At 37.2% G+C, this 12,716-nt stretch overlaps 1 protein-coding gene across 1 annotated transcript; it reads left to right on the forward strand.

The window, feature by feature from the left end:
• Positions 1 to 245: 245 nt before the first annotated feature.
• On the forward strand, positions 246 to 11,727 carry ADH1C (alcohol dehydrogenase 1C (class I), gamma polypeptide). The gene is made up of 8 exons (XM_089911278.1): positions 246 to 315; positions 1,070 to 1,212; positions 1,835 to 1,973; positions 3,904 to 3,991; positions 4,089 to 4,308; positions 6,249 to 6,509; positions 9,369 to 9,504; positions 10,466 to 11,727. Exons 1-8 carry the CDS (start codon positions 246 to 248, stop codon positions 10,606 to 10,608), a joined length of 1,200 nt encoding a protein of 399 aa, XP_089767404.1. The 3' UTR covers positions 10,609 to 11,727.
• The last annotated feature ends 989 nt before the right edge of the window (positions 11,728 to 12,716 follow it).

Consider the following 12,716-nt stretch of genomic DNA (forward strand, 5'->3'; position numbering starts at 1 on the left):
GCCACTTGTGCCTGCTACATCATTGGCACCCAATAATCAACACCTATCTACCGTTAGTGTATTATTTCCAAGTACTCTTATATTTATTGTGGAATTGACCATGACAAACACTTTGCAAAGTAGAAGGATTTGGCATACAAATAATGAAAATAAATTATCAGATAAATTTCAATTGAATTTTTATCATATTTGCAATATGTTAATTCTCTCTAGAAAAAACTGTCAACTATACAAGCTTTGCAAAAATGAACACAAGTCTTATACTAAATTCCCAAGCACTAAAAATGTGTTCAACTTTTATTTGTAAGAACACCTGTAAGTAAGCTATGCTAGCTAGAAAGTCAAATACGCAGTTGTCCCATTTTTAAATATATGCGTGTGTGTGTGTGTGTGTGTGTGTGTGTGTGTGTGTGTGTTGTGTGTGTGTAGAGTTTTAACCTCTACAATTTTGGGCTCAAGTGTAATCTGGAAGAAATCCCTATACATAAATTATATAACAAAACAGAGCTGCCAAAGCTAACTTTCAAATAAGTGATGCAAACAAATAGCACATAGAACAAGTGTAGAGAGAAAATCAAAGGAACAGGCAAATAGAGAGAGAGAAACCCTAGGCAGGGAGGCAAGTCCATAACTGGAATCATAAAGTCAGATCATTTTGGCTTAAGTGGAGAACTGAGCAAGGGAGAAATCAGTATCATGTGAACAGACACTGAATCTGTCAGCAAAGTGATAGTGATTTAGAACTTCACGTACGAGCCAATAGTTTTGGGTAAACAACCAATTTCAGGGCTGCATTAGGAAATAGAAGCAATAAACAATCCTTAGAGAAAAAAAAAACCCATGGTGTTCTTTCTTCATAAAAGAATATATTCCATTTTATCTCAGCGTCTCACTATAGTTAATTCTGTTTCTCTTTGCTTGTGGTATTGCTTTACACATTTTTATAAAGAGGTGCTATTATTCTTTTTGCAAATCAAAGGTTTTCATTTCTGTGGAACAATGTTACTTTCTAGACATGGGGCTAGATGTTGCACGTAAAAAGGTAAAAGACACAATCCCTGACTTCAAGGGTGGGGAAAAACTGGTATCATCTTTCTGTTCAATTTTCAGGTAATAAAATGCAAAGCAGCTGTGCTATGGGAGCTCAAAAAACCATTTTCCATTGAGGAGGTGGAGGTTGCACCCCCTAAGGCCTATGAAGTTCGTATTAAGGTAAAACTTTCTTCCATTTCTATTTAATCTTAGGTTTAAAAATTTCAGCGAGTAACAATGAAAATAACCAAAATCCATTAAGAGGCACTTTTCACATGGTTATCCAGACTGTGGAATTACATTCGTTGCCAAGGAAAGTTGTAAGTATAAATTGTTAAATTTTTAAAAAAGAGACCAAAGAGTATATACAGTATAAACCTAGTAAAATAAAAAAGAATTTATGTGTTAATACAGAAAAATAAGTGCAAAGGAATATATATCCAGATTTTAAATCAATTAGCATTAGATGGTAGCATTTAAGTAACTATTTTCTTGGTGCTAATCTGCATTTCCTACTTGTATGCAGAAGATTGCCTCCTTGTATATTATATGACTTAACTATTTCAGAAACAATATTTCACAGATTATTCCAAATTGTTTAATGCATGAAAGGAAAGTAGAGGAGGGTTTTAGGCTGAATAATCTTGGGTATAAATTGAATCTGTATTTGGGAAGAGTAGGAATTATCAGTAAAACCCGTGAAAACTCTTTAGCGCAAATTCAGGAAACTGGGTATGTTAAGTCCATCTGAGTGAGGGTCATAATCTTTTCTGAATCTAATCATCCTCCCTTTACCCTGTAGATAGTGGCCACAGGAGTCTGTCGCTCAGATGACCATGCGATTAATGGATCTTTGGTCACACCTCTTCCTGCGATCATAGGCCATGAGGCAGCCGGCATTGTGGAGAGCATTGGAGAAGGGGTGACTACAGTAAAACCAGGTACAGAATTCACAGCTGGGGAATGTGCTTTGGTTGAGGACCCCAAGATGATCCAGCCTGGATGATGACACTGAAGTAATAAGAGATGAAAGAACTTGCTCAAGGCTGAGCTAGGACTTGACTGGAGGTCTCTTCCTTTCCTCCCTCCCTGCCTGTCTCAGGCATGTATGCATCCATGCACTCCTGTATTCTCTCCTTCAGCAAGTATTTCTTGAGGACCTGCTAGATGTCAGCCACCATGTTAGATCCAGGGAATACATGAGGATCAAAAAAGACCCAGTGCCTGCCAGGGTGGAGTTCATAATGAATTAATTCCCATTTTAGTGTTGCTAAGCATTGTCTTCTATCAGGTCCAAATTAAACTACAAATGAGACAAGGGGAAAAACACGTCTGTGTCCTGAGCCTCTAGATCTGTACTGACTTCACACAATGGGGATTGTGAGGCCATGACTGAATCAACATTATCTCTTCTCAGGTGGGAAGTGGAGCCCATTCACTGATTTCCCCTTCCAATATGGCCTTCTTTACTGAACACGGAATGAACGAAACAGACTAGTTGGCAGGAAGTGAAAGAGAACTAGCAGAAGGCATCCTGCCATAAACAATATCTGTTTTATTACCTTTAACCATGATTAAATGTGACTGGTTACCAAGTACTATTTTTCTTTAATATTTATTGTATCCTAATATTGTTGTGTATTAATACAGATAAATATTTTTAGGGGTAAACTGTGAATAAACAGAAAATTTCCATGCTATCATCTCATATAAAGTTTATCTATTAAATGTTATCTTTCTGAGTCTTTTGGATAAGTAGTATAGATGATTAAAAATAAATATTTTTAATTCTAAAAAATCACTTTAGCCAGTAGATTTGACCTCCCTGCTTACCAAATACTTAATTGACCTGTGAACAGAAAATAATAAAATCAGTTGTCTGGTTTGAGTTTCAGCTCTCAGTATTTCCTTTAGTTAGAAATCTATTAATAATAAATGACACCCCTACTTTTTTTTTTTTTTTTTGTGGTACGCGGGCCTCTCACTGTTGTGGCCTTTCCCATTGCCGAGCACAGGCTCCGGACGCGCAGGCTCAGCGGCCATGGCTCACGGGCCCAGCCACTCCGCGGCATGTGGGATCTTCCCAGACGGGGGCACGAACCCGTGTCCCCTGCATCGGCAGGCGGACTCTCAACCACTGCGCCACCAGGGAAGCCCAACACCCCTACTTTTCACCCCTGCTCCCTCCACCATAGCAGTAAAAATGAACTATTCACAAATTATCAGCTACAAACATTGGAAAGTCAGTTCTTATCCTAAAAGAGTCTAACTTATTATTGAGGGTTGAGGTTTTCAAAAGCATTTCTTAAATTCTTATGTGTCCTATTTTTGTTTGTTTTCCTTAAAAAAGAATTTTTTTAAAGGACTCGTTTCATAGTAGAGATAAGCATAATCACTTTGAAAAGCCAAGAAATAGTTGTTGAGATTCTCATTGTTATTGTATCCCAAACTATTATAAAATACTGGATCATCTAGTGGAACTATGGCAGGCTGCTCACAACTTAAATTTATATTTACACTTACAGTGAGAATATTTGTTTTAATTATTAAGGATTAAATGAGATGGTACATATAAAATCCCCAAGAGAAAGGGCACACAATAAAAGATAACTATCAACACAGTGGAACCACTTCTAAAAATCCATGTTGTTTTCCACATTTGCATTTTCTTTGGGCATCTTCAGGCATATATAAACCCAAACTGGTAACGATGCTGGCAGGCAATGACCAAGACATAGTGCTGACTGGACCCTATTGTTGGAGACTTTTCAAAGTCAAGTGCCTCTAATACATATGTGTAAGTTCTAAGCTCTAGCTCTATTAATTCCTGGGTAGAAATTTAAGAAGAATTTGTTTTACCCCCTTCCCCAGGTGATAAAGTCATCCCACTCTTTGTTCCCCAGTGTGGAAAGTGCAGTGTTTGTAAACACCCGGAAGGCAATTTCTGCCTGAAAAACAAGTAAGTTTCTGATACTCTCCTTAAGCAGCCAAGGAATCTGCACGTCAGTTATACTCCTGTCTCATACCCTCATGTGCCTGTGTGTTGCACTGACCAGTGTGACCAAGCCTCGGGGGACCCTAATGGATGGTACCAGCAGGTTCACCTGCAGAGGGAAGCCCATCTACCATTTCATCGGCACCAGCACCTTCACCCAGTACACAGTGGTGGATGAGATTTCGGTGGCCAAGATTGATGCAGACTCACCGCTGGAGAAAGTCTGTCTCATTGGCTGTGGATTTTCTACTGGTTATGGGTCTGCGGTCAAAGTTGCCAAGGTAGGAATTACAATGGGTGATAAAACCAGCTACACTCAGACTGTCAGGAGCTAAAAGGAGAGCAGCTTCTCAAAGGAATCAGAGATCATGCTACACAGATTTACTGGTAGCTTCTCCCCCCACCACCGTAATAACATTGACATGCTCCATAGAATTGAGTCTGTTGATTGTAAGTAGAAAATGCCCTCAGAAGGAATTGAGAGCGCATCCTAGAAAATTTATCTGTCAATCACAAACGAAAAGCTGTTGATAATTAACTAAGAGAAAGTAAAGATGTTTTCAATACTTATTCTTCTACATGTGTTTTTCTATGGGATTACTAAATTTTAGAGCTGGGAGCTCGTTTTGTCATTCATTTTGTAGTTAGCACCAACATGAGCCATACACAGCAGTTTCCACTAAGTTCTGAGTCAGGAAAAGTAAATGAAATGAAGCCATTGCCTTTGAGGAGTATCTAGTCCATGGATCTTCTACTCCCAGAATTATGATCAACAGTAGATTTCAAAGCCTTACCTGATATCCTGATATACTTCCAAACTGAGGGTCGCCAACATACCCACTCTATGGATCTCTATGAGGAAAGCAATGAAGCTTCAATGATGCATGAAGCATTTATTCCACTGCTATACCTCCACCCCTGCCACAAATACACACACACATACACACACACACACACACACACACACACTTCAGAAGTGGTAGATTTTAAGCAGAAATTCTTTAAAGGCTCCTCTTCCCAAAAGGCTGGAAATCTAGTAGTATCCTTTCATTTTATGAAACTCAGGTCCAGAGACATACAGCTATTTGCCCAAAATCTCACAACTGGTTAATATGACAGCTGTGACTAGCCTCTTTCTCAAAACTCCTGCTGAATCATAAACCATAATACATAATTACCAGCACTTTTAAATCACAATCACAAGCCTCATGTTTTTCTAAGGTAAAAAAGTGGTGTTGTGCCCCACAGAACGTTTACTTGGGACAGGAGGAACATTGCACCCACACTGAAGGCTAACTATAGCTGATTAGGTTTATTAAACAGTTCCTTAGGCAAGTTAAACAATTGAGAGCACGTGTTTTCCAAATTTCTGTGAGCCTAGCACTAAGTCCCTTGTGCAATTGCCTCATCTGAGCAGGTGGTCCAACTGAACCTACACACAGAAGCCAAGAAGCACTTGTGATGATGAATTTCATCCATTATTAAAGTACAGACTAGCTTTTCATTGCATTATTCTTCATTAGTGTATTTTAAAAAGCAGATATAAAGACCCATTCAGAGCACACTGGTCCCAAGCAGTATTATCTTAAAATTACCTGTTAAATTACCCCTGTTGTTAAGTTTGCTTTAAGCCGAGGATAACTCTTCTATGCTTCACCGATAATTTCTGCTCTCATTATACTGATCATGACTACTGAAAGCTAATGAAACAAGGAGTTAATTATTGAGGGTTCAACTAGATTATTTTTTTTCAGTCTCCTCTCTTCTACTTATTATTTAATTTCCCCAAAATTGTGTTTGTGTATGTGTGATGGACTGAAGCTGGCTATCAATAGATTCTCTTTAAGAGGGGGTCACTAGCATTTAGAGCTCAAAGATCATCCAGTCCACTGGCTCCCAGCTTGGGTTTCCCATTGGAGTCACCTGGAGACTTGGTCTTACCTGCAGAGAGTCTGATTTAATTGCTTATGGGCTGTGACCTGGGTGTTGAGATTTTTTTTGAAAGCTCCCCAGGTGAGTCTTATGTCTAGCAAAATTTGAGAACCACTGATCTAATTCAACCCCTTCATTTTAAACATGAAGCAGCTGAAGCCAAAAGAAGTTTTGAAAACAGATGGACATAGTTTGAGTCGCTCCTGACAAGGGAAAAGCATGGCACTTTATACAATTTAGGCTCTTTCTAACAGTCATTAATCTGTATTTGCATTTTCTGAAAACACAGGTCACCCAGGGCTCCACCTGTGCCGTGTTTGGCCTTGGAGGAGTTGGTCTGTCTGTTATCATGGGCTGTAAGGCAGCTGGAGCAGCCAGGATCATCGCAGTGGACATCAACAAAGACAAATTTGTAAAGGCCAAAGAGGTGGGTGCCACTGAGTGCATCAACCCTCGGGACTATGAGAAACCCATCGAGGAGGTGCTGAAGGAAATGAGTGGTGGAGGTGTGGATTTTTCATTTGAAGTCATCGGTCGTTTTGACACCATGGTATGTACCCTGAAATGCCTTGAGACATCAGCTTCTGCATTCTAGAGTCTACTTTTATGCAGCAGAATATAAACATTATATATAAAGAATATTTTTTAAACTATGGCAACTTTCCATCTCCTATTTGTTACCTGGATTGCTTAATTATTATTATGAGGAATCTCATTCCATCAGTTACATATAACTGTCACAAGTATTATTTCCTTTTTAGAGACAGAAGAGGGTTTTTTTATTGAGCCATCATAAATTTATTTTAATTTTTAGTTCAAAAAAATTCAACCTCAAGTCAATATAAAGAATATAAATTCTGGTTTCAAGTTGGCAAGTTTGATTTTTCCCCCACATTCTTAACAAAAAATGGTTTGGCAATTTTTATAGGTTTCAATGGATATCATATTTTGGCCAAAAGAAAAAATGAGCAACTTTAGGCTCCGTATCATTTTATTAACAGAAAATATGCCCTGTTTTACCACAGCACGCAGCACAGTGCCTGGTACATAATATGCATCCAAATCTGTGTGTTGAACTGAATACTTTAAAAAGTCAACAGGTTTTTCCACCAAAAAAATTTAAGTGATATGTATCTCATAGTGTTGTTTCTGGATTAAGTGAGATAAACATGTAAAATACTTAGCACGTGCCACCTGTCAGTAGCAAGCTCTTATTAATAAATGTCAGCTGGGGTCATCAACGTACAGTACTGTTTGCAATCTTGCAGCACTTACATCATCTTTAAAATATACATATTACTTTCAAATAATTACAATTATCAATTGCAACAGAGAACACATCCCTAGCTACATTTCACCTAACCAGAATTCTCTAGAATCCTAATGAAAACACCCCCAGAGACCAACAAAAAAAAAGCCCCCTTTTAAGGTTCTCCAGTAAGTCCCAGCAGTGTTGGTAGTAAGAAGCAGCACCTAAAGAGTAAAGCTCTTTGCAGCCTTGACCTGGGACAATATGCCATAGATGACTGAAGTTCCAATACAATCCAACTTTTTCCAAGGCTCTAGCCTTTCTCCTTATGCCATTTTTCTATGGTTTCCCCTCCATTTTCTCTTGTGGAATTGGACTGTTTTAAATGTCTGATAGCCACATGTTCTAAAGTTCTCTGGTCTTCCAAATGTCATACTCCAAAATCAAAGGACTGATTATTATATATTTCGGGGGGGATCCTAAACAACTTTCTTACTGCAAACCTGCTTAAAAACCTGACTGGAGGGGAAAGGCTTTCTTTTCAAGTTCCAGAGTAACAGGTGTAGTTTAAAGTAAAGTCACACAGGAGTTAAAAGCACATTTAAAACATGCCCATTTTAGGTCAACAACTATATGGAAAGGTGCTCAACATCATTAATCACCAGGGAAATGCAAATCAGAACCACAAAGAGATACTACCTCATACCTGTTAGAGTGGCTATTATCAAAAGACAAGCAATAACAAGTGTTGGAGATTGTGTGGAGAAAAGGGAATTTTGTGCACTGTTGGTGGGAATGTAAAATTGGTACAGCCATTATGAAAAGCAGTATAAAGCTTCCTCCAAAAATTTAAGATAGAACTACCATATGATCCAGCAATCCCACTTCTGGGTATATATCCAAAGAATATAGAAATCACTGTCTGCACCCCCATGTTCATTGCAGCATTATTCATAATAGCCAAGATATGGAAACAACCTAAATGTCCATTGATGGATGAACGGATAAAGAAATTGTGATGTATATATAATATATATATTCATATATATTATATTCAATAATATATTCAATAATATAATTCATATGAATGAGTATTATTCAGCCATAAAAAAGAAGTCCTGCCATTTTGCAACAACATGGAATAACCCGCAGGACATTATGCAAAGTGAAATAAGGCAGACACAGAAAGACACATATTATATGACCTCTTATATGTGGAAACTAAAAAAATCAAATTCTTAGAACCACTGAGCAGAACAGTGGTTGCCAGGGTCTGGAGGAGCGGGAGAGGAATAATGGGTAGAGGTCAAAGAGTACGAACGTTTAGTTATGAGTATGTTCTGGAGACTTCCATGTACAGCATGGTTATTATAGTTAATACTACTGTACTGTATACTTCAAATTTGCTAAGAGCGTAGATCTCAGATGTTCTCACTCCAAAAAAGGTAGTAGCTGTGTGAGGTGATGAATGTGAATTAACTTGATAGTGGTAATCATTTCACATGGTATATTAAATAATCACATTGTTCACCCTAAAAAATCACATTGTACAACCTAAAAATAAACAATTTTTATTTGTCAATCATACTTCAACAAAGCTGTAAGAAAATAAAGTACATAAATTAGGAAAAAAGTGTCCACTAGAAATGGGCGGTAGAAATGGGGATCCATTAAAAAGGGAGACTGTGAAGTGGGAAAGAGAGAAATGTTGATGATGTAATTGACCTTGTATCTGGTTCACCATCAAAATACCTGGTTCAAAGTACTGAGTTCAAAATATCTTAATAAGTAAATGAAGAATGAGTTAACTAACTCAGATTGCCCAGGGGTCACGTGATGATAAACATTACCTTTATTTGAGGAATCAGATTATATATATGTAATGATATTTGCCTCTTTATTATTTTCTAAAGAAGACTTAAGTACATACAAACATACAAATTCATTCATCTATTGTCTCATTCAACAATATTTTCTGGGCATTTTCTAAAGCCACACCTAGTGGCTTTAGGAAATAATGGGGAGTGAAGAAAAAGGCATAATCTCTTCCCGCCACACACACACAATTTAGCTAGATCCATATTACACGATACCGTGTATCATAACTTGGGACTACCAGAAAATCCACTTTAATGATGCTACATATTAATTTTATTCCAGATGGCTGCCTTGTTGTGCTGTCAAGAAGCATATGGAGTAAGCGTCATTGTAGGAATAGCTCCTAGTGCCCAAAATCTCCCTATGAACCCCATGTTGCTGTTGACTGGACGTACCTGGAAAGGAGCTATTTTTGGTGGTACGTAGTTAGGCTTGAGGGCCAAATTCTTACTAACGTCAGGATTTCTTCCTTTTTACAAGTGACAAGGCCAGGTTTTAAAATGCAGTGTAGGGACTTCCCTGGTGGTGCAGTGGTTAATAATCCACCTGCCAATGCAGGGGACATGGGTTTGATCCCTGGTCCAGGAAGATCCCACATGCCACGGAGCAACTAAGCCCATGCCCCACAACTACTGAGCCTGTGCTCTAGAGCCTGTGAGCCACAACTGAGCCCGCATGCCACAACTACTGAAGCCTGCGCGCCTAGAGCCTGTGCTCTGCAACAAGAGAAGCCACCACAATGAGAAGCCCACACACCGCAACGAAGAGTAGTCCCCACTCACCCCAACTAGAGAAAGCCTGCGTGCAGCAACAAAGACCCAACACAGCCAAAATTAATTAATTAATTAAAATAAAACGCAATGTAGTTTAAAAATAAACTAAAATTCCTTTGTATCTATAGGCTCCAAATCAACTAGATGTGGAACTAATGCACACAGAAAGTCCCAAGATAGACTTTAACGGAGTCCCCATAAACTAACAAGGATCTTTCAGCATCATCTCTTTTGATACTTGTGACTGCACAATGCACTGAAATACCTAGGAGGATCCAGGAAATCCATAGCGATAATTTATGTCTGCACTCACTGCCCAAATTTAGACAATTGTTAAATTTTCTTCTTCACTTTGAGAATAACCATCTGTACTATAATTTCTCTATGAGAGAACTAATAACCAAGGACCCTAGTTTGTTTGGGGAGATTGTATTAAAAAGTCAAACCACTGCAAAAGGATATTGAAACACACCATCTCTTCTTAACCTCAGTAATAGTAGTCTGTGGACACTTTATAAACTTTCATTTAAATTCTATGTGGAAAGTCTCCTCTCCAATTCTCCTCATATCTGGCTGAATCTAACATTGATGTCACTTCCTTTTCAGGCTTTAAAAGTAAAGATTCTGTCCCCAAACTTGTGGCTGATTTTATGGCTAAGAAGTTTCCACTGGATCCATTAATAACCCATGTTTTACCCCTTGAAAAAATAAATGAAGGATTTGACCTGCTTCGCTCAGGAAAGAGGTAGACTTTAAGTTTCTTTTTATGGTGCGGTTTGACTAACAGAGAAAAAAAGGTAGAAGGATGAGAGAAAGCAAGGGTGCAGTACCTTGGTTTTCCATTCCCAGTTCAATCTTTGCATGTAGGACACTTAAGATCATGTTGTAAGAAGCTAAATGCTTTGCACTGCCTGTTTTGTTGAAGCCAAATTATGTTGGTCACAGTAAATCTGAATGATCAGAGCCCTCTGCCTTCTTTACAAGAGAACGCTCACCTTTGCAAGGAAAAAGAATGAGACACACAGTCATATTATAACATGGAGTTACTGCAGCCCCTGCCTAACCACCTAAAACGGTTGACTATTAATAGCTATAAATTTAAATTATATTCAAGACATCCCAAAAACTCATTATGGGAGCTGGTGGAGCTATATAGGCATTATTTTCTATACAGATATTACCTTCTTCATTAAAATGCTATTATTGTTATTCTTTTTTTCCATTTACAAAGAATTTTTCACAAATAAAAATTATTGCAAAGAGGAAGGGTACATAATCTATTTTAAATCTTTAAATCTTACATGTTCTTCAAAGCTTAGGAAAACAAGCCAGTTCCATTTTCTACCTCTAACGTTTAACTTTTACAACCACCTAAAAAGAAGAATTTTATCATTTGCCTTTATATATGGGGCACAATTAATAATAGGCAGTTTTACCTAACTCTCCCCTTCTTGTTCCATAGTCCCTGCGTTTTCTGCACCTTTACACTTCTTCTCATGAGGTTTTCAATTTTAAACAATATTTCTTTAGCACCCCTACACATAACACATACTAGGCACTTAGTCTGATAAATATTATTGAGGAAGGAAAGAAACTAGCATCCAAACAGTACCAGATTACATCCTTTCTAGAAAGCAGTTTGGTCATTTGTATCAGAAACCTTAAAAAAACAAAACAAAAAAATAAAACTTAGATCCTATGTCCCAGCAATGCCATTTCTGAGAATATATTCTACAGAAATTATGAGATATGCAAACATACATATGTTAATATCAAAAACTGGAAACATCCCAAAGGTTAACATTAAGGGGATAGTTAAATAAATTCCAAACATGTACTAGAAATCAATGAAGCCATTTAAAAAGAAATGATTTCATTAAATTGGGAAATTCTCCTGATGTAATTTTAGGCTATAGAGTAGAGAAAACAAACTTATATATACAATATGGTTCCAAATTTTCAATAAGAGCAATAAAAACTTGCATATGTTTAGAAAAAGTTGATCAAAATTCAAGAAAATATTAACACTGATTATTTCTGGGTTGTGGGATTACAGGTTATCTTTACTTTCTTCTTTATACTGTCCTTTACTTTCTAAATTATCTACATACATTTTTCATATATATTATATATATACACACACACATATATATATATATTTTAAATACAAAGACCACCTTTTTCTAAAGTACCCATCAGAAGATGGTTTTTGGAAAGGACATTAGTTCCAGTAAAATGTAACATTTCTGATCTTTCCAAGAATAAAGTCTCACCCAGTACAAATCAATTCTTTTTTTTCTACTTCTAAGTCTCCTTAAACATTTCTTTATCAAAGCTCTATTAAACTTTCAACATGGTCTTAACTTTATTACACTATCAGCACCTTTAGGCACATTACCTATCATCTTGTAATTTGTGCAACTTTGTATTTGGATTTAAATCCCAGGATCCCACACTAGATGTGTGATCTAAAGAAAGTTGCAAGTCTCTCCAAGTCTCAGTATCTACAATCTCTAAAATGGAAATAATATTAGAAACTGCCTCCTAGCATTGTTGTTTAAGTAGAAGTTTAAATGATAAAATACATGAAAAACATCTACATAGTATGTGACAAACAGCATGAACTTATTACATATCATTACACATTGTTATTTTGTATTCCTTATTATACAAGGCATGTGGGATCTCAAAAATTATATTTTGAAAATCTAATACATAATGAAGCCTAAATGGCAGTCATATTCAGGACATAATAGAGCTTCAGGTTGGAGAAAACACAACAGGAAAAGATGAGATGATGTTTTACTTGACTTGACTTGAGTGCATTACGGATGGGAATGAAATAGCAGGAAACAAA

Source organism: Delphinapterus leucas, chromosome 5 (genome assembly GCF_059928025.1).
Source record: "Delphinapterus leucas isolate spDelLeu-1000000601 "Yukka" chromosome 5, BTC_Dleu_Yukka2, whole genome shotgun sequence".
Taxonomy (NCBI): Eukaryota; Metazoa; Chordata; class Mammalia; order Artiodactyla; family Monodontidae; genus Delphinapterus; species Delphinapterus leucas.

Excerpts from the sequence above, each read along its gene's own strand:
- ADH1C (XM_089911278.1), top strand. The coding sequence starts at position 246 with ATGAACACAAGTCTTATACTAAATTCCCAAGCACTAAAAATGTGTTCA. Across the intron at positions 1,213-1,834 it reads CCTATGAAGTTCGTATTAAG|ATAGTGGCCACAGGAGTCTG; the intron begins GTAAAACTTTCT and ends TTTACCCTGTAG. Across the intron at positions 3,992-4,088 it reads AATTTCTGCCTGAAAAACAA|TGTGACCAAGCCTCGGGGGA; the intron begins GTAAGTTTCTGA and ends TGCACTGACCAG.